Below are 20,455 nucleotides of genomic sequence, written 5' to 3' on the forward strand. Positions count from 1 at the left end.
AGCCCGCGGAGCCCGCTGGGTTCTGCCCCATGCAGGCGCTTCAGCCGGCTCCGAGCGGTGTTTTATGGCAGCCGGGAGCCCTCCTGTGGCAGCAGCGCCCGCAGGCACCGCTGTCTGCTGGGCAGGAGGTAACCGGAGGCTTTCCTCTGCTCTCCGGTCCATTTAAACCCGAACCCGGCAGTGCGGCCTTGCCAGCGGGGGTGGAGTGACCGTAGGCCGGCGCTGTGCTTCAGCTGCCGCCTTCTCCAGGAACCAAAACCAAAACCAAACCAGCACCAGCCGTCAGGATGCGCCTTTCTAACAGAGATCTGCGAACTGGGATGGTTCTGGGTTCTGGTCCGATGGTCTGGGTAATACCGATGGCTTTGGGTTATGGCCCATACTTCTGGGGCTTAATTTTGGTTGGGTTTAGCGTTGCAGTTACTTTGAGTTCCAAATGGGCTGTGAGGATGAAGCTTAGAGAAGGGGAGGTGTGGAAGTCCCCTGTCTTGTGAGTGCTGAGGGTGGAATGCAAAGCACAACTGCTGTGACCAACAGCGAGGGTTAAAAAGGAAGAGCTTAAAGTGGTTTGCAGTTGTCGTGTCTTGTGTTGGATTTTAACTCACTGAAGTAACAGTTGTATTAAAGCAGGGGTCTTGTCTGGTGTGGGTTTAAGGAGCAGCCTTACCCTTGCTATGATCTGTGCTTGCAGGGGTTGCTGTTGCTGTCTTCAGAAGGGAATAAAACTAGCATTTTTTAATGGAAGCCTGGCAGTGTTTAACTCCCCTTCATGTGGTCGGGCTTTGAGAGCACAAACTGATGTGAGCCCGGAGCTTCACTGAGCTCTGGTACAGTTACACTGGGGTGAATCAAGAAGCAACGTCCCCATGGTGTGAGGTGATCACAGTCCTGCAGGTGCAGCTGGGATGCAGCAATCAAGGGTCAGCTCCAGTGCCTAAAAGGGCTACAGGAGACCTGGAGAGGGGCTTGGGACAAGGGCCTGTAGGGACAGGCCAAGGGGAATGGCTTGAACCTGCCAGAGGGGAGACTGAGCTGAGCTCTTAGGCAGAAGCTCTTCCCTGTGAGGGTGCTGAGGCGCTGGCACAGGGTGCCCAGAGAAGCTGTGGCTGCCCCATCCCTGGCAGTGCTCAAGGCCAGGTTGGACACAGGGGCTTGGAGCAAGCTGCTCCAGTGGAAGGTGTTTCTGCCCCATGGCAGGGGTTGGGACTGGATGAGCTTTAAGGTCCCTTTCAACACAAACCAGGCTGGGATTCTGGTTTATGGTCAATTAAGCTGCCCTCTCTGGGAAAGAGAGACCAGGACTGTGGCAGTGGTTTCCTCACGTGGCTGGGGTGGTTTGACCCCTGCAGGCTGGGCTGGCTGCAGTGCACAGTGGGGTGAGTGATGCCTGGGCTATGCTCAGCTGACTGGGTTAATTTTGGACCAGGCAGGGCTGTGGACAGTGAGGCGCTGCTGTGGGTGACGAAGCCTTCCCGGATCCTTCCCATCAGTTCCTGCTCTTGCTGCTGAGGGATTTTGCTGGTGATTTCCTCAGGAACTGAACAGTTCCTCACATCCTTGCTGTAGGGCTTAGCTGTTGGGAAGCGGAGGCATCACGCTGTCTGGCTGATGGCTTTGCTGCCCTGTCTTATCCCCCTGGGTGTTCTGTTTGCTCCAGCTTGGGAGGAAGAGCAGGACCCCAACACCTGGCTGTAGCGAGCAGCCTGGCTGAGGTAAGCCTGATTCTGCTTTGCCCTTTGGAACCTTGTGACTGGAGCTCTGTTCCATGGGGCCAACTCCTCTCCTTATCAGCAGCTCCCTGCTGCAACGCGATAGCGGTGGCTTCTAGGGCAAAAAGAGTGGAGCCTGTTTGTTCCTTTTATAAGGAAGTTGTTATCCCCATGTAATTCTCACAGCTTTATCCCTGAGCTCTTTTCAGTCTGACAAGCAGATGGAATTCTTTGTGCAGGAAGCGTTGTTAGGAGCTGTGAGGGTTTGCAGTTGCTGGTGTTATTCTGCCCATGCTCTGTGAGGTCTTCTGAAGTTACTAACCAACAATCACTCTCAAACAGTGTCAATTCAAATGGGAGAAGCTGGAAGGAAGGGAGGACACTTCTGGAGATAAGTCTGGAATGTCAAGGTTGCCTGCTGGAACTTCTGCTAGGATTTTTTGGCACAAAGTTGATCTTTCCAGGTCTGTGTGTTTAATGTGACATTGCTTGTGCAGCACAGCATATGGCAGTCACAAAAGAAGAATCCCGTCTCAGTGAGTGCCTGCCAGCATGGATGAGCCAAGGCAGCATCTGTTGGTTGAGGTGAGATGGTCCCTTGGCCCTCAGAGGACCCACAAAGAGCCTCAGCTTCTGCAGAGCAAGGGGATCCTGTGGCTGACAGCCTGTGGGCAAGGTGCTCTGGAGCTCTGAAAGCTGACACAGGGCTGTGCTGAGCCTTTCCAACCTGTGACTCAGCCAGGACCTCGCAGGGAAACACCTTGTGAGTGCTGGCCCTGGGGCTGCCAGGTCCTGCCAGGGCTAAAGTCAAACAGGGAGAGCTGTTCTGAGGGATCCTGGATTAGCTGTGGCACACAGAGTGCTCTCCCTGGCAATGTGCCCCTTTAGCATGCCAGCTAATGGAGTTTATTTGTGTGTCTGTGAGCACCTCTTTAGGGAATGCCAGTAGGGGTGGCAGGACCTTGTGCTGCTGTTGAGCTTGTAGCCAGCCAAGTGCCTTTAACGGTGTGGTTGCTGCTTTAGGGTGAGGAGGGGATTTGCACAAGGTGATACACTGGATCAGGAGCTTAGCAAGGAGAATCGGGTCAGACCCTGAGTGTGCACTGCATCCTGATCTAATGGATTCTGTGCCATAGTCCACTTTCAAGGCTACCGTAGAACCAACAGAGGACAAACTGCTGCTGGCACGGGCATGGAGCACATGGAGTTTAATGGATAGCAGAGCAGAGCTTCCCTTTGACTTCTGGAGGGACAGTTAATACTGCAGCAGTTCAGGGCCTGGGAGATGGAGAGGTGGTGGAAAAGACATGACTGTTCTCTCAGGGAAGGCACTGCAGAGAGGTTTCATCATGGGAACTTCTGCCATCTTCCTGAGGGGCAGGAGAGGTCTAAAGTAGGGCAGGCACAGGAATTCTCCTGATTCTGACCAGAGCACCCTGCTGCCTGTGGGTTTGGCCCGTTAGATAGGCCTGTGTCTGCTTCTGGGTTCATGAACCACCGGTGTGGCTGCTGCTCTGTGCTGAGAAGGGCAGTGCAGTTGAGACTGGTGGATGGGAAGAAGCTGGAGAATCACAGCCTGGTTTGGGTCGGAAGGGACCTATAAGCAAGAGGTTTTGGGTAGCGGCCTTCATGTTTTAATTTGCAATAGCTGAAATCAAATAATAGACTGTAACTTCCTGATCTTGGGAGCTAGAATGATAAGGAATGCTGTGGTGCTGCAGGGTTGCCATCTCATCTGATGATGCCATGTATTGCTGCTGAGTCTTGATTTCCTTTTCCTATGAATATGCCAAAGCTCAAAGTCACACAGTTTACTCCAACGTGGTATGGTGCTAGTTTGAAGGTGTTTGTTACTGTGATACAGGATAGCATGTTCGTCCTGTCCACCCTAATGCTGTGTGCAGAGTCAGGACAGGTGGCATTTCATTGTGCAAGAGTGTCTGTGATGATGATAACCTGCTGTAACCAGCAGGAAGCAGTTGTGCAGGGGCCTAATGGCAGGGATGGGTTTTCTACCTCTGACTCAACTGATGTAATGTTCCTTTTTGTCTCTGCCATGGTTGCCTTGCGCTCTGTTTGACCTGGACCAGGAGGAAGGCAGGATGTTCCAGTCCGTGATGCCTCTGAGATTCTCTGAGTCTGACAACATCACCCATTCAACTGCCTTGGTGACAGCCCTGGATAATGTGACAAGCTTGGCCCCAACGACAACACAGGCAACCAACGACACCAACATCACTGTGCCGCACAAGTGCCTGTTGTTGCTCTATGAGGACATCGGGAAGTCCAGGTGAGACGGAGGAAATGGGGCCAGTGGAAAGAGCTTGTGTTCTCGGGGTTTGTTGAGGACGGGCAGGGGCTGGTGCCTTCCCTCCTGCCTGCTGCAGAGCAGGAAAAACCCCTGTGTTATTTACCTTTTGCAGAGTCCGCTACTGGGATCTGCTGCTCCTGGTGCCCAATGTGCTTTTCTTTATGTTCCTTCTCTGGAAGCTGCCCTCTGCCAGGGCTAAAATCCGGGTCACTTCCAGCCCCATCTTCACTACATTCTACATCCTAGTGAGTACCTCTCTGTGCTTTAGAACTGAGGAGTGAGCGGGTATTATCAGCACTCATGGACAGCGTCACTGAGTTGGTGGAGAGAGAGCCCAGGCCTGCTCCTGCAGAGGCAAAGCCTGTTTTAGCTGAAGGTGAAGGTGTGCTACACAAATAGACTCAGATTCTGGGCCCATATCTGCTGGACTTGAGTGGATTTTGTTCTCCTGTGGTGATTTTTGTTTTCCCTCTTTATTCTTTTGTTGCTTTCTTGTCTTTGAATCTAGTATTTTACGCTTGCTCCTTGCGCTACATAGCAAGTGACACAAAACCAGTTTCTCACTAAGGCAGTAAAAGTGAAACGCTGGAAAACAGCAAGTGTGAAACTGTTAAGAGCACCACTCAGAAGCTCTGTTGTAGGTGCTTTTTGAGATCCTGGTTTGTCGCAGTGTGTAGCATAATGCACTTGTGTTCTTCAGTGCTTTAAGAAGCGTCCCTGTTCAATATTATAGCAATAAACCAAAGGGAAGTAACAAATGAACTGACTTGATGCTGCCACTGTTTCAAAACAGAGCAAGAAGCAGGAAGTAAAGGAGCAGCCCATCCTGGTTTAACCTCAGCCTACAGCTCAGCCCCAGCACCTCACACTTTTACCCTTCAGGGTGGAATAGGGTAAAAGGGAGAAAACTTGTGGGTTGAGATAAAGACAGTTTAATAGGTAAAGCAAAATGTGGAATTCCTTCAGCACTTCCCATCACAGGCAGGAGTTCAGCCATCCCCAGGAGAGCAGGGCTCCAACATGTGTAATGGTGACTTGGGAAGACCAACACCATCACTCCAAACATTCCTCGTTTCCTTCTTTTTCCAGTTTTATGTGCTGAGTATGATGCCATGTGGTCTGGAATATCCCTTGGGTCAGTTGGGTCAACTCTTCTGCCTGTGTCTCCCTCAAATGCTTGTATAGCCTCAGCCTCACTTGTGGGGTGAGGAGCAGAAAAGCCCTTGGCCCTTTGTAAGGCTCAGCAATAAGAACAGCATCCCTGTGTGATCAACACCATTTTCAGCACAGATCCAAACCACAGCCCTGTACCGGCTCCTGTGTCCCAGCCAACACACAGCCTGAGAGGAAAACACCTCTCTTCAGTTTGACCTTCTGGAGTATGTTACTGGGAAATGAGGTGGAAGTGTGTTCTGTGGGGATTTCCTTTCAGATGGCTGTTTGTCCTGTCTTAAAGGAATGCTTTCTTGTGGAGTCAGTGATTAAAGCTAGGTTAATAGATTGGGAAGAGTACCTACTTAAGAGAGGAAGCCAAAAGGGTGTATTTTCCCCTCCCATAAACTGGTGCTGTTGTACAGCACCATTATACTCAGGGACCCTTCTTTTTTGTCTCTGTTTTGTCCCAGAGTTTTCCACCCCAGGAGCGTGGTGGTGTATTCTCCTTTCATGCTATTTGCATCCTTCTTCCTCTGAGGAAGAAATATTCGCTGTAGGTGACTTGTTGATCATTTCCATTCTTCAGCCACCTTGGAATCAGTTTGGACTCTTCATTCTTTAATAGATTCAGCTGCCTCATACCCTCATCATTAGAATTAGCTTATGACTTGGAGTTTGATCTGGAAACTGCTTTCTGCACAGCAGAGGGGAGGTACATCCAGCTGAGCTCTTAATTGCATCCTGTGGCTGTGCCAGCACAGGGGTTGGTAAATTAACCTGGCTGAGCCCCATGCTGTCATGCTTAAATGGTGCCTGAGCTGAGCTGGGTATCTGCACTGAGCAGCAGGGTGAGATGCATTGAAGCTGGTGGCTGCAGGTGATGTTTAACTCTGCATTCCTGAGCACTGTCAGTAATGAGTGAGGGAACCCCAGATCTGAAGTGTGGGACTTGGTGTCGAGTGGCTTCTGTTATCTGATGAGTCTGGTTTATTCAGTCACACCAAGCACTTCATCTTCTAACTTGGAGGGATGTGGGTTTTGTGTGGCTCTTCTCCTCCCCTGCCCATGGACTGAAGGGTGGGAACACTGTTTGCCTATAAAGATGCTGTTGTAAGGAGTGGATGAGACCTCAGAGCTGTTTAATTTGACGTTGAGGAGATTTGTTATTTCCTAAATTCCAAGCCTGTGCTCCTCCATCTAACAGGCCTCAGGCATCTTTGGCAAATTCATCTGCTACAGGAAAGCCTTAGGACACTGGAAAGCTGGCCTGGCAATGATTCCAAAGGGGTTTCTGATCACTACATAGTGCCTTTTGATGGGAGCTCACTTCTGGTATCTCTCTGTGTAGGTATTTGTGGTGGCTTTAGTTGGCATTGCCCGTGCTGTTGTCTCCATGACTGTGAGTGCCTCTGATGCTGCCACAGTTGCTGATAAGGTAGGTGCAACACTGATTTTAGAGGCTGTGTGTAGTGCAGCTCTGAGCACAGCAATCTGTTACAGCTTCCCTTTATGTGCATGCAAGAGGGATGTGTGTTTTTGCAGTACTCAGATATGTGTACCATGGAATCCTGTTGTGATAGCTGTATCTAAATGATCACAACATCCAGGGCTGTAAAACAATGGGCTTCCTAAAATAGGTACACAAATAATGGCAGCAAAGCTTTCCTGTTGCAGGGCTGGAATGATTCTGTGCTGCACAAGCTGAACATTCAGACAGGGAAGACCTGCCCTTTGTTACTGCAGTGTTGGAGTGTCTCTATGAAAAAGATTGAATTCTTTTGTATTTAAAGCAAATAAACCCAAATTCCCTTTTGAAACCGATATCTGAATGTCCTTGTTGCACTGAGCACAGGGTGAACCTTCAGCAAACAGGACATAGCCTTGTACATGCTGTTCCTCTGTACTCATTTGCTGCAGAATATTCCCTAAACCAAAGAGCTCTCTAGTTCTGGAGCTGTTAAGGGAAGAAGAGCCACAGAGTCCAGGTCTCCTGGCTTTATTCAGTGTGCTGGTTCTGCTTTTCCCTTTCCTGTTACCTGACAGAGCACTGTAATGCACTGCTGGATGTTGGCAGCATTTTCATTCACCTCTGTTGAGGGGATGGAGATGCAGGACTTGAATAATGGAGGAGAGGTGGGAAGGTGCTTTCCTTCAGCTCTGGTGCTGCTGCTGAGTGCACTGTGCTGGGAGTCATGCACTAAGACAGACTCATGTTTTTCTGTAAGCACATGTTCTGTCATGTCTATTAGGTTTGGTTGGTTTTCTCTCATACATATACACACACTGTGCATTTACTGACATTAGAAGTGTCTCCTTAAATACCTCTTAAACTATTGTGTGTCTTCAGGAGGTGCCTTTCAGTGTTTATGGGCAAAGCATTAATAAGCTGGAATCTGGGTTCCCATTCTAGGGTTGGCAGTGATTTATTGCATGACTACCTGGAAAGCTGCCTCACCTGCTGGTTTCTTCCCTTACCAAATAAAACCTGGGAATGGAAAGGACAAGCTGGAAGTGGGAGGGCTTTAGAGTTGAATGTGCTTCAATGGAGGGACCAGAAGCTTTGGAGGAGTGCAGAATACTGAGTTTGTTCAGGCATCACTGCAGAGTCTGCTGCTGTAAGAACCAGCCATGTTCACTGTTATACATCTGGGGTGCTCATGGGTTTGTGCTCCTTGGGAGTAGAGCAGCCAGAACACATGCATGACAAGGGACAGATCTTCAAGTGTGGCAAACCATGGCCACTTCCTCTCTTGGTAGGCATGCTGTTGGCTCCATTCAGAGCCTGCCATCCCCTGGAGCAGGGAGTGTGGTTTTGCTGTATTCACTTCCAACCCTGGCTCCATCTAATCACGCTTGTCTGGTTTCTGTTACCCCTCAGATCCTGTGGGAGATCACAAGGTTCTTCCTTCTGGCGATTGAACTGAGTGTGGTGATTCTAGGTCTTGCCTTTGGTAAGTGTCAGGAGAGTTTTGAGTGCTTGGAATGTTTCCTGTTCCCTTTCTGTCTGCATCTGGGAGTTTGGGGGATGCTGATCCTATAAAGGGAAGGAGCTCTAGGATAAAGACACAGGACACATTGATGAGTTGGTATAAATGGTTGAAAGTCTGATTGCATTTGCAGATCTATGGCTTGTGTGGTTTCAGGGCTTGTGCTTTGCTTCTTGTGCATGCATGTGATGGAGACAGCTTAGGGGAAGAAGACTTGTGCAAAGATCAACAGTCTGATCCTTGCTTCAATGCTAGTTCAAAGGAGGTTCCTTTGGTGGTCTGAGTGGTTAAGTGAGCTTTAACCTGCCCTTGAAGGCCTCTGGAAATACAAGTGTTTTCCCCTATTGCTTTTGGACAGGACTGATTTTGACCAGGGCTGGGATCACATCCTGAGTCACTCGTGTATTGCTTAATTCCAGGTCACCTGGAGAGCAAGTCCAGTGTGAAACGTGTTCTGGCAATCACTACAGTGCTGTCCCTGGCTTATTCTGTCACCCAGGTGGGTACATGGGAGCAGAAGAGTTAGGCTTTGCTTGGGGTTAGGCAGTTGCCTGCAGGACTCCTATCTGGAAAGTGGCAGCTTTGATCTTAAGATGAGGTTTTGTGGGAAGAATGGATGCTTTGGCAGTGTGTGAGGATCCCTGAGAGCGAGCACCAGACTCTATCTCCCTTATGGTATGAATGACTCGGCCACGGTGAAGAACTGAGGTGAGGTTTAGATGGATTTAGTGAATCTTGAAAGGGAAATGAGAGGCTTTCACACCCGAGCCACAGGTTCTGACTCCAGCCTCAAGCACTAGGATAGGGAGATGGAGAGACCTGAGGTGCTTGCTAGGCAAGGGCAGTGCAATGAGCCTCTTGTCTCTGACATTTGAGAGCTGAGAGCTCTTGCTGCCCTTCAGACTGGCAGCTGGCTTGTGAGCTCTGTTCATCAGCTGCGTCCCCATCTCTGAACAATGCAGTGTGTGTCTGGGGTTATTCTGCTCCTCAGTGTTTAAGTGGTCAGCCCTGTGTCTCTGTGCTTGGGGCAGCACCAGGATAACACACAGATCTTTGTTCTGTGACCAGGCTCCTGCTTATGGAGGCAGTGAGCTGATCAAAGCTGAGGAGCCTCAGAAATATCAAGTGCTGGAGCTGTATCTGGGTGTTTACAAGCACTTTTCCCTCTCCACTGTCTGTGTGGTAGCTTCTGTTCATACCATTCTTTAAGCAATTGAAGTGAATGAGACTTTTATGTGTGGGCTTTTAGGCTCCAGATGTTTCAGCAGAAAGGCTTTACTTTAGAGATGGAAATGGAGCTCTGTGTATGTCAGACAGCTGCTTGCACCCTTATCCCTTCATTCGGTCTCTATTCTGGAATGTCATTGATGTTGCTTTCCTGCCACTTTTTCCTCCCCTCACTTCTTGTCTTCAGTTTCTTCCTCTCTTCCAGTGTGAGCTTGACTTGCTCTAAGCAGGGCAATAGCTGGCTCCTGGGGGCAGGGACAGCTCTTGTCTGAGCTTCTCCCTTGTCCAGACACTCGCTATAGTGAGGGTGCTGCCTGCAGCAGGATCATGTTGGTGCCACTTCTCTCCTAGGGCACCCTGGAAATCCTGTACCCTGATGCACACCTCTCAGCAGAGGACTTCAACATCTATGGCCATGGAGGGAGACACTTCTGGCTTGCCAGCTCCTGCTTCTTCTTTCTGGTAAGTACTGGGCATGAGTTAAGCACTTTGGTAGGTTGCTTGTATGTTCTGTATGGGGCAGGGAGGATGATTTGTGTATAAGGCAGCCTTAGCCCTGTGGATTCAGTGCAGCACTGATGCTGCCCACATGGCAGGGAAGCTGAAGCAGGCAAGGTGGGGTAGGAGTGGGATGCACTGTGACAGGTGAATTCCAACCAAAGCAATGTTCTTCACTCCTTGTTTCTCAGGGACCAGCCTTTATGTGCTGATGGGGTGAGGTCTGGGGCCTTCGCATCTGCACTGGGTTTAGTATCAGGGGTGTGTGCCTCTGTCCTGAGGCATCTATAGCGTGTGTGACACCACACACCATCCCTGCAAAGATTGCTGAGTTCAGCTGCCAAGCAGCAGTGGAACAGTTACACTTTGTCTCAACAGGTTTACTCCTTGGTGGTGATTCTTCCAAAGACTCCTCTGAAAGACCGGATTTCCTTGCCCTGTAAGTGACTGTGGTGTGTTCCATAGGACAGGTGGAGGCAGAGCCAGGATGAAGCATAGGTGGGAATAAGAGGTTCCCGTATCTGGTTGCACTGCAGATACATACCACTGTCTTGGGGTACAGACACTAAGGACTGATAAGTTATCCCTGCAAAAATGGTATGTTGTGCCCTTTGGAGAGCAATTACTTTGCTACTTCGGTAGCTAAACAATTACATAAAGGAAACAAGATTTACAACTCAGCTAATGATACAGATGTAATGTAGATACATTATCTGCAGAGAGCCGGGAAGAAATAGCTCCTTAATAACAGCTTCCTTTGAACTGTGTGTGTGAAGTTAATGAGTACATGTTGGTCATCCCCAGGGAAAGAAATGCTCATTGGAGCTGCTTAGCAATTTTCATCTGGGCATTTGCTTTATTAAGAAGCTTCTTTGGTTTCTCTTTGTTGCAGAGTATCTGCAGGCCTTGAGTGGGGGGAGAAGCTGTTACTCAGATGTTTGCATTGGGCTGTTCTCTTAAGTAGTGTCAGGATCTGTGTGTGGTACCCTGAGGGAGGGGAATGTGGCACACGCCATGAGCAGCAGGTCCTGGGCCTGGTGTGTTCCTGTCCAGCTCTCCTGAGCAGCTTTGTGAGTGCTGTGCATTGGAAGGGCACAGCTTGTGGTGCAGCTCTGGGGTTTTTGGCTTCTCTTACACTCAGTTATGTGGCTTGCACTGGTTCCAGATGCTTGCCTCCAGAATCTCTGCATGTGTTGCCATGGCCGTGTGTTTTCAAAACCCACCTGGTGCATGTATTCATGCAGGGCAGGGTATGGTTTAGCTCACTATACCTCCATCAGTCCTGCCAGTGTGGGGCAGGAAGATGCACTCTTAGTTCTTCAGGAGTTCTTAGATAAGTTAGACCCTTCTGCTGGGTATGCCATCTCCACTGAACAGATTTGCTCAGGGCTGGTGCTTACGAGGTTGGGTTTCATCTGTGTCCATGTTTCCCCACAGCCCGGAAGAGTTTTTATGTCTATGCTGGAATCCTGGCACTGCTGAACCTGGTGCAGGGCCTGGGCAGTGCCCTCCTCTGTGTGGATATCATAGAAGGATTGTGGTACGTACACTGGGGAGCAGCCCTGCAGTCTGGCTTCTCGTGCTGTAGGCGAGTGTCCTTCAGTGCTGCCTCTCCCAGGAAAACAAAGTCTTGAAGTGGTGAAAGTAATAGTTAGAATTTACTAATGCCTGGCCATTGGCCTGTGTTTTGTAGGTAATAAGGGAGGAAATGGCCTGACTGCTAGGAACAGCATGGGGACCCCCTTGTTCAAACCTGGAGTGTGGTTCTGCAGGGATCCCTGTCACTGCTGAGTCAGAATTGGGAGCCCTGTGACTCCTCTTGGCCAGACCTTGGGTCTTGGCATGGTTCCCTCCAAGTGTCTAGAAGCAGTGACACACACCTATGGCAGTGTCTTACTCTGCATCAATCTGAAGTTGTTGAGCACAAGACTTTCCTTGTCCCCTCCTTGGATACCCTGGAAGGAAACTGGGGGATGTGACTGTTGTTACCCAGCTGTATTGTGCGTGCATGCTAAATTCCTTCATGTTCCCTTTTGCTGTTGACAGCTGTGTTGATGCTACCACGTTCCTTTACTTCAGCTTCTTTGCACCTCTCATCTACGTGGCATTCCTGAAAGGCTTCTTTGGGTGAGTAGCCAGGATGAGGGTTCATAGGGGATGTATTGTCATGTCATTGTGTTGCTCTAGAGTCCTCCCCATCTGTAGAATACAAGGCAGTGACTGGAACAGGGAAGGGAACTTAGGGAACCAGTTTTGCATTTCTGGCCTTGAGGTTTTTCCTATGTGAGCCAGGGCTGTTTGCTTCTATCCAAGACTTCTTTATATGCAAAATAGAGTTGATGCTGTATTCCTCTCAAATACTTCTTCAGTGTCTGCATCCTGTTTAGCACAAACCGAAGTTAACTAAATGTATAGTGAGAGATTGAGTCCCGGAAGGTTGAATGTTCTTGGGGGTGGGTTTGGGGTTAGGTTTGTACAAAGGCTCTGGGGGTTCGGTAGCTGATTGAGGAATCCTCTGCCATGAGCCCGAGGATCACCAGTTAAGGCCCTCGGGGGTGCGATTCCTGACTCGCGGCTGCCGCTGTGTGGCCACTGGAGGAGCTGCAGCTTGGTAGGAAAACCCGAGTGGTTTAGTGTAGCTTTAGCTTTTATTGTGCAGGAGCAAGACACAGCAGGCTTTACAATAACTAACATATGCAGTACTCCTATGATACCCAAGTGTGCCTCTGCTGCCTTTTGAAAGCAGAAGGGAAAAGTGTCTGGAGTTAGAGATGGAAGCTGCAGATCCACAATATCCCTGTCTTGTGTTTTGGTTTTCCCAGTGCACGCAGATGGAAGTTGAGACGTGTTGGCCCCAGTTCTGTTGGTGTCACTAATTCAGGACTCCCAAAGATGAGAGCACCTTTCCCACATGGAATTCGGATTCTGCCAGTTTTAATTCTCTTAAGTGACTTAATCCAAAGTTACCTTTAGCATCACTTCATGGCAGTTACTCTGCCCAGTGAAACACACTGCTAGGTGTATTTCAGGACTGAAAGGTAGTGTGAAAGAGGCTCTTAGGGTCTGAATATGCAGTTTCTTAGTGCTGCTGAGTGTCAGTTAAGGATAAGTGGCTGTGATTCTACATTGTGATACTACATTGCTTAAGCAAGTGTTTTAAATCTTTATCACTGCAGGTCTGAACCAAAGATCCTTTTCTCCTACAAGTGTCAGGTGGATGAACCAGAGGACGTGGACGTGCACCTTCCCCACCCTTACGCTGTTGCCAAGAAGGAGGGCCTGGATTCTGGCTTCTACTCGAGCACTCAGATCGACACTGCAGCCTACATGGATGACATGGCCTCTCTGCCCTACCACGTGGGCAGCGTCAACAGCATAGACAGTGACCGCTGGAAAGCCATCAACGCGTGAGCAGGGCTGCCTCATCCCTCTCCTTCCTGACCCCTTCACACCACAGCCGTTGGGATGTCCATTGGAAACCTGTCCTTGGCTATCTGCCATGGCTTTCCTCTCTTCCTTAGGATTTCCAAAACCTATTGTGGAACTCAGCTGGCAGCCCAAATCCTGTTGGAAAGAACACTTACTGTTGCTACTTGAGGACAGTGTAGAACAGTTTTGTTCATAAACCTATAAACATTGAACCTTCCTGACCCTCCACGTTCCAGATGTGAATGTGACTCAGAAGACAAGGCCTGACTGGCACCTCTTCCTTTCAATGACTGAAAGCACTTGTCTGGGGAATGGTGTTTAGGGATGAGGGTGTTGATTTCACTGCTGTATTGTACATATGGAGAGAGAATTTGGTGGTTGGAACTGAAGATGGTCTTCCTGGGCTGTTCCAAGTAGCATGGTTGCCTGGGTATGGTCATGACGCAACAGAGGGGATAGTGCCTGAGGGAAGCTGGTCAGATGGGCTCACCTCTGCTTTCAGCCAGTGCTGATGGAAGTCATGAACTGCAGTTGCTAGGGGTTAAAAGGAGTGTTCTGGGTGGAAAGGAGAGGTATGGAGAGGAATGAACTGTTCTTTGCCCTGGGAGCATCCTGTGGGGCTGGTAACTTGCAGCATGGTGTGAACTGACTGAGCAGTAGAGAGGCAGGACTGACAGTGCTTCTGCATAGCTAAGCTGAATGAGCTGTGAACGGGTCTATGGAGGCTGCACCAGTGTGCAGCTGAGCTCACAGGAAGATGTGAGTAACACCACTGAAGCAGGCTGAGTTTCGAGACTAAAACCAGTGAGGAAGGTGCATTTCCCATCTGTGCCCTGCTTCATGGCTCTGGCAGGGCCCTGGAGAGTGCTATGAAGGAGGAGGCTGACTCTGCAGATGAAGGCTCCAAAGGTGTTCAGGTGCTTGAGGCAGAGCAGAGCCCATGATGAGTCCAAGCTGTCAGTGTTGAGGGACTGGAAGGTCTCAGGCACCATAGATGTGCTAGAATGGAGCTGGCTGCTGTTCTTAATTGGGAGGCAAGTGGGAGATGGATGTTTCTCCTCTTGTGTTGTGGTTCAGATCCCCAGACTTCTGCTGGTCTGATAGGCTTTATGGCTTGATAGTGTTGAAAATACTTCTGTGCATGTGGAGTGTGGTTCATTTAAATACTATCTGGAACTTCTTCTCTTCCATGCTGGAAAAGGGACTGCTGTTGTCTGAGCTGTCTGACACAGTTTCAGGACACCGTGTTCCAACCCAGGGACTGTTTCAGCTGGAAGCTGCATCAGGCTGGTTTGTGCTCTCCAGGGGTGAAGAAGTGTACTCCTGTAGCTGTGGGGTGCTTTCCTACCTGAATCCCTCAGGTAGGTGGAGATCTGCTCTAAGCAATAGCAACTCTTCATTAGAGATGGTAGAAAGAGGGATTTGAAGTGTCTGGGGACTCTGTGCATCTCTTGGCCAATTCACTGCTGTTCTGCAGAGCACTCGGGTACCAGTTTCCAGGTATCACCATGCAGGCTGCAGTGTGGAGGTGTTCATCTCGGTTGTGAGCAGGCAGAGGAAAGCATTTGCTACCTGGTGTTCCTGCTATAGGGAAGCAAAGGTTGGGCAAGGACACAAAGTCCATATTGGTTGCTAAAACTATGCAGGCCCTTTGCTTACCTGTTTTTGTTCATGAGCAGCACAGCTTCTGTCCTGCCTGTGGACTTTGCCCTGCAGGCCTGTAACTAGCACTGGTACCTTGAAAACAGCCTCCCTTTCATTATATTCTTTTTTCAGTTCCTTTTGAGGCTAAAAGGCTTCAGCTTGTGCGAGCTGAATTGTCCCTTGCAGGGGAGCAGCCTGTCACGTTTCCCCTCCATGCAGTGACTATGGAAGGGCTGCACAAGCACCTGGCCAAGTCAGAGATGTGGCTGTGCTCCTCCTGATGTCGCTTGCTGTGCATTGGCCTGATCCCTGCTTGCCTGCTTTGCCATGGATGGGTAACACAGTGCCTGGGTTGTCCTCCTGCTGCTGCTCAGCACTGAGCCCGAGCTGCTGTTAGGAACCTGCACAGCTCCCCTGGAACCGAGGGGCCTTCACTGGAGCTAAGAGGTGCAAAGGGCTCAAAGCAGTTGAGGGATGAAGGAGCGGCTGCATCTCCATCCCAAGGAGGTTCTGCTGACTCAGCACCCTCAGGGGACAGCCCTGCCCTCCTTGGTGGTGTGAGGAGCAGGTTATGAGTTCACCCTTCACCAGTGCTGAGGCATCACCCGGGTGAGCGGGCAGCGCATCCATCCTGTCCTCTGCAGGCAGGGCTCTGGTACCCCGGGGTGCCCCGTGTTCTGCTGCTGAGGAGCTTCTGCACTAGGTCATGGGCTGACCTTCCTCTTGTGTGTTTGTGTACATAGAGAATGCTTTTGGCCATCTTCAGCATGGTCCTTGAGCACAGGTGTGTTATGTGTGAGGAGGGGAGGTAAAAGAGAGAAAATACAGAATAAATGTATATTTTTGTTTGTAAAATAAAGAAATAAAATTAAGTTTGGCATAAATGGTCATGCATTCTTTGTTAAATGCTCTGGATTATGGAGAAAAGCGAACTTTAAGGGTTGATTTTTACATCTGTGAACAAATATGGCAGATGATAATGGAATAACGGTGTCCTTGGGTCAGGGATGGATCCGTTCCTTCTTGGGAGGCTATGGTAGGGCAGTGGATGGCTCTGGAGAATGGGCTAAATGATTGTCAGTGAAACCTTTGACTTCTGGTGGCTCTTCCTGGGCATGACTGGCAGCAGCGGTGTTGCTATAGGGTAGCTTTGCTCTAGGACATCTTTGCTATAGGGTATCTTTGTGATAGGGTTGCTTTCCTATAGGGGATCTTTGCCATAGGGTCGCTTTGCTATAGGACATCTTTGCCATAGGGTCGCTTTGCTATAGGATATCTTAGCGATAGGGTCATTTTGCTATAGGATATCTTAGCAATAGGGTCGCTTTGCTATAGGATATCTTTGCGATAGGGTCGCTTTGCCATAGGATATCTTTGCCATAGGGTCGCTTTGCTATAGGATATCTTTGCGATAGGGTCGCTTTGCTATAGGATATCTTTGCCATAGGATATATTTGCGATAGGGTCACTTTGCTATAGGATATCTTTGCCATAGGATATCTTTGCCATAGGATATCTTTGCCATAGGGTCGCTTTGCCATAGGGTCAGGGTATCTTTGCTATAGGGTATCCGCTGTCACGTGGAGGCTGAAATTGACGATTGCGGGTTTCTTGTTCCGGGCTCTGGCACGCTCGCTGTCAGGCCCCTGATGGCCGCGCCGGAGCAGCTCAGCCTGCGGGCAGTGCCTGCTGCCCCATGGGCTCTCCCTGTTGGGGTGCCCGGGTGAGCCTCGGCCCTTGGGCACTGCTCCCCGCGGGAGCCCGCCATGGCCGCGTCCCACCGCGCCCTGCGCACGGCAGCCGGCGGACTACACCCCCCAGCCTGCCCCGCGGCTCGCCGCCAGCACCGCGCCGCTCTATTGGCCGTCCCGCAACCGGCCGCCAATGGGGCGCGGGTATGTTGGCAGGTGCGCAAGGGGAGAGGCGCCGGTCTCAACGGCAGCGCGGTGTGGGGGGGGCTGGCCCTGCCGGTGATGGGGGGCAGCGAGAGCAGCGAGAGCAGGAAGGTGTCCTTCGGGCTGGACGAGCGGCAGCAAGTGCGGGTGCTGCAGGGCATCAGGGTGAGCCGAGGGGAGCTGGGCTGAGGGCGGCCCCGCTGAGGGGATGCGGTGGACACCGGCAAGGAGGAGGGAGGAAGAGCGGGGCTGGGGAGGCGATGCGTGAGTGGGAGCGATGGGAACGGGCTGAGTGCATGAGCAGGGACACACCAGCCCTTCATCTGTTTTTCAAGCCGGTCTCAACCCTCCTTCCCTCCTCACGGCGTAATGAGCCCTTGTGCTTGATGCTGAAGGCATTGCCTGGCTCAGGGCATCCAGAAGGAGACATCTCTGCCCTTGGTAAGGACACCAAGAGCCTGGGTGAGCACAGCAATGTGTGACCGTGCAGGGCCATAAAGGCTGTGGGGATCAGGGGTGTTTCTAGGGGTAAAATGGGAAGTCAACATCCCATCTTTCCATGGGTTGTCCTATCCCATCCTTCCGTGGATTGGAGGGACCGTGATGCTGAAATGGGGCAAGTAGCAAAGCAGGAGTATGGGAACCAGGCTATGGTGGTGAAATAGGCGCGCACTGAGCTGCCCTGGTTGGTTTTGTTCCCGTGCTCGTACGTTTCAGCTCTCTGAAGATGTCGTGAACAGGATGAAGGAATCCCCACAGAGCAAAAGGGACGTCCAGAGACCGCCCCGTGCGCCCAGTGCTGCAGCGCAGCCCTCGCCACCGCCAGCAGCAGAAGAGAACCCCAGACCTCCTGCAGGTATCGTCAGGCCCTGCGGCACTGTCGTGGTTTAAGCCCAGCCTGCCCCTCAGAAACCACGCAGCCGCTCGCTCGCTCCCCTCCCTTCTTCCTCCCCCGGCTCCCTGAGGGATGGGGAGGAGAATGGGAAGAATGTAACTGCCATGAGATAAGAGCAGCCCAGTAACTAAGGTGTAACACAAATCACTGCTGCTACCAGCAATAATAATGATAAGGGAAATAACAAGGGAAGAGAATACAACCGCTCACCACCCACCGACCGATACCCAGCCCGACCAAGCAGTGATCTAACCCTTCTGGGTAACTGCCCCCAGTTTACATCCCGGGCATGACGTGCTGTGGTATGGGATACCTCTTTGGCTAGTTTGGATCAGGTGTCCTGTCTCTGCTTCCTCCTGGCTTCCCTTCCTCCCTGGCAGAGCAGGAGGCTCACAAAGTCCTTGGTCAGACTAAACGTGACTGAGCAGCAACTGAAACCATCAGTGTTATCAGTGCTGTTCCCAGGCTGAAAGTCAAAACCACAGCACTGCACCAGCTACTGAGAAGGAGAAAAACGACTGCTACTGCTGAACCCAGGACAGTCACCTTGGGGCTGTCTGTAGGATTTATACAATCACAGAATCCCAGCCTGGTTTGGGTTGGAAGGGACCTTCAAGCTTACCCAGTCCCAACCCCTCCCACAGGCAGGGACACCTTCCACTGGAGCAGCTTGCTCCAAGCCCCTGTGTCCAACCTGGCCTTGAGCACTGCCAGGGATGGGGCAGCCACAGCTTCTCTGGGCACCCTGTGCCAGCGCCTTCAGCACCCTCACAGGGAAGAGCTTCTGCCTAAGAGCTCAGCTCAGTCTCCCCTCTGGCAGGTTCAAGCCATTCCCCTTGGCCTGTCCCTACAGGCCCTGCCATAAACAAGGCAGAACTCCTGTATTTAATCTTTTATTCCTGGGCAAGCAGCCTCATCTCCATCGCATGCCCACGAGTACGTTGTGGATGGGTGAGGGCAATACAGCTTTTTGTTCTTGGAAAGAAGCTCCCAGGGAAGGATGGGCTGTCTGAGCGCAGCTTAGCAAGCGGGTGAGGAGAACTTGGTTTCTGAGCTTGTCTTTACAGGTCAGAAAACTGATTTCTCTTGGCTCTCAGATACACTTTGTTGATAGGTTATCGGTGTGGGTTTGTTTGAGGCACCCAGAATAACCTGAAGTAGGGGAACCAGGCTTTTGCTTTATGTTTGCTGGTAGCTTGCATCTTTCCTGAAGGTGGGTCTTATGGATGGCCTGAACTCCATCAGATAACCTCATCTCCACTTGTGGGATCCATTGTAATCAGTAGGAAAGCAGGAGATTAAGGGGAAGCCTTACTGGAGCTAGAGGAAGGAAATGGAAAGTAGGTGTGAACCCATGCTTATGCTTCAGTATAAAGCAGGGTTTGAGGAGTTAAACTCCTTACCTAGAAGCTTCTGTAGCATGTCTTGCTCAGTGTGCCTGGTGAAGACAATGCTGTCAGTGCCTCTTTGTTTTGTAATGCAAACTTGTATTTTCTATAGAGGCTTTTCCAGGTGTTATCTCTCAATGGGATAAGCCTCACGTATGAAATCCTCATCAGACCATTTATGATGTAACGAAGGGCTGTGTTTTGTACTATTCTTCTTTCTAGGAACCCAGCCGCCAGTGGCAAGTGACTCTGGTCAGGATGCTTCTGCTGCCAAGCAGGAACTGCACAGGAGGTGAGGTGAAGTTCTTGAAAAGAACCATAGTTAAACTCCTTTTGCTCTCTGTTTTGCTTCGGTCCCAGGACAGTGACTGTACATGTTAATGCCAGTGAATCTCCTTTGAAGCCTTTTTCAGTTGAGGGCCATGGAGCACAGGTTTTTTAGGGAAGCCATTCCTTAGCCAAAAAGAGCAGTCAGGGGAGCTGGGGGCAACTGGGTGGTGTTTGGAGAAACAGGGAGGACCAGTGTAATGAGTTGGTAACTATAGGAAACTTGTCTGTGATGTGCATTGCAAGACCAGTATAGCATGAACTTGAATACAGCTGCCTTTTCTGGGACAGCTGAAGGAGTCTGTATGTGATACTTCCCCTAGGGGTTTTGGAATCTCAAACATGGTGATTGATTTAATCCAGTTTACACCTAAAACCATCAGATCCATTTTATGTCTGATCGTTCCTCCTCCTTTTCCTAGACTGGATGTCTGATGACCTTGGCAGGCTGGAGGCATGGGAGAAGAGAGGCTGAGGGAGCTGCATTGGCTTAGTTTGGTGAAGAAGTGGAACCTAATTGTTGTTTTCAACTTCCTTAAATAGTGAAGTAGAGGCGATGCTCTCAGAGGTGCACCCAGAGGGCAAGGGACACAGATGACAGCAAGGAAGTTCTGCCTGGCTATGGGGTGACCCCTGACACTCAGTGAATGCAGTGAAGCACTCCATCAATCTCTCTTTGCTTGCATATGGGATTTCCAAGGCTTGCATTACACAAGCTAAGCCATGACCCTGTTTCCAGAAGCCTCTTGATCACCTTCTCTCTGTTTGCTTTGGTGCTCATACAGGTACGAGCAAGAGCAGGCGCTGGTTCAGGAGGAGCTGCTCCGGCTGGCCAAAAGAGAGAAGGAGGCAGCCAGTGCTGCCCTTCAGCGGGAGAGGGCCAATGCTCGTGAAGAGAGGCAGAGAGTAGCCCAGATGGTGAGTAACAAAAACCCCTGTATGTTTCCATGCAGGACAGGCTAAAGTATCTCTGCTTGAGCAGATTCATTA

At 50.5% G+C, this 20,455-nt stretch overlaps 2 protein-coding genes across 5 annotated transcripts in view; both read left to right on the forward strand.

The window, feature by feature from the left end:
- The first annotated feature begins 14 nt into the window (after positions 1-14).
- Positions 15-15,844, forward strand: TPRA1 (transmembrane protein adipocyte associated 1). Of its 2 annotated transcripts, none has more exons than XM_061357148.1 (11): positions 15-128; positions 3,800-3,999; positions 4,133-4,265; positions 6,524-6,610; positions 8,054-8,126; positions 8,582-8,661; positions 9,741-9,851; positions 10,266-10,326; positions 11,325-11,427; positions 11,934-12,014; positions 13,064-15,844. In XM_061357148.1, the coding sequence occupies exons 1-11, from the start codon at positions 30-32 to the stop codon at positions 13,296-13,298; spliced, it is 1,263 nt and encodes a 420-aa protein (XP_061213132.1). In that variant the 5' UTR covers positions 15-29; the 3' UTR covers positions 13,299-15,844. The 2 variants fall into 2 exon arrangements, with proteins under 2 accessions (XP_061213132.1, XP_061213133.1); XM_061357149.1 differs by lacking the exon at positions 15-128 and adding an exon at positions 2,063-2,173.
- A 1,037-nt stretch (positions 15,845-16,881) lies between these two features.
- Positions 16,882-20,455, forward strand: part of CHCHD6 (coiled-coil-helix-coiled-coil-helix domain containing 6) — a 105,803-nt gene continuing 102,229 nt past the window's right edge. For 2 of the 3 annotated variants that reach the window (XM_061357151.1, XM_061357152.1), the window contains exons 1-4: positions 16,882-17,020; positions 17,573-17,711; positions 19,361-19,430; positions 20,251-20,383. In XM_061357151.1, the coding sequence (XP_061213135.1) occupies positions 16,934-17,020; positions 17,573-17,711; positions 19,361-19,430; positions 20,251-20,383 (429 nt within the window). In that variant the 5' untranslated portion in view covers positions 16,882-16,933. The remainder of the gene's footprint in view (positions 17,021-17,572; positions 17,712-19,360; positions 19,431-20,250; positions 20,384-20,455) is intronic. The other variant, XM_061357150.1, reaches the window with a different exon arrangement.

This window comes from Neopsephotus bourkii, unplaced genomic scaffold, assembly GCF_033783945.1.
Source record: "Neopsephotus bourkii isolate Nb327-2 ecotype Australia unplaced genomic scaffold, CSIRO-AGI_Nbou_v1 NB_887, whole genome shotgun sequence".
Lineage (NCBI taxonomy): Eukaryota > Metazoa > Chordata > Aves > Psittaciformes > Psittacidae > Neopsephotus > Neopsephotus bourkii.

What these genes read in the sequence shown, in the direction of transcription:
- TPRA1 (XM_061357148.1), top strand. Translation starts at nt 30, where the DNA reads ATGCAGGCGCTTCAGCCGGCTCCGAGCGGTGTTTTATGGCAGCCGGGA. An exon ending in AGACCGGATTTCCTTGCCCT is followed by an intron (nt 10,327 to 11,324) that starts GTAAGTGACTGT and finishes GTTTCCCCACAG; the next exon opens with CCCGGAAGAGTTTTTATGTC. An exon ending in TTCCTGAAAGGCTTCTTTGG is followed by an intron (nt 12,015 to 13,063) that starts GTGAGTAGCCAG and finishes TTATCACTGCAG; the next exon opens with GTCTGAACCAAAGATCCTTT.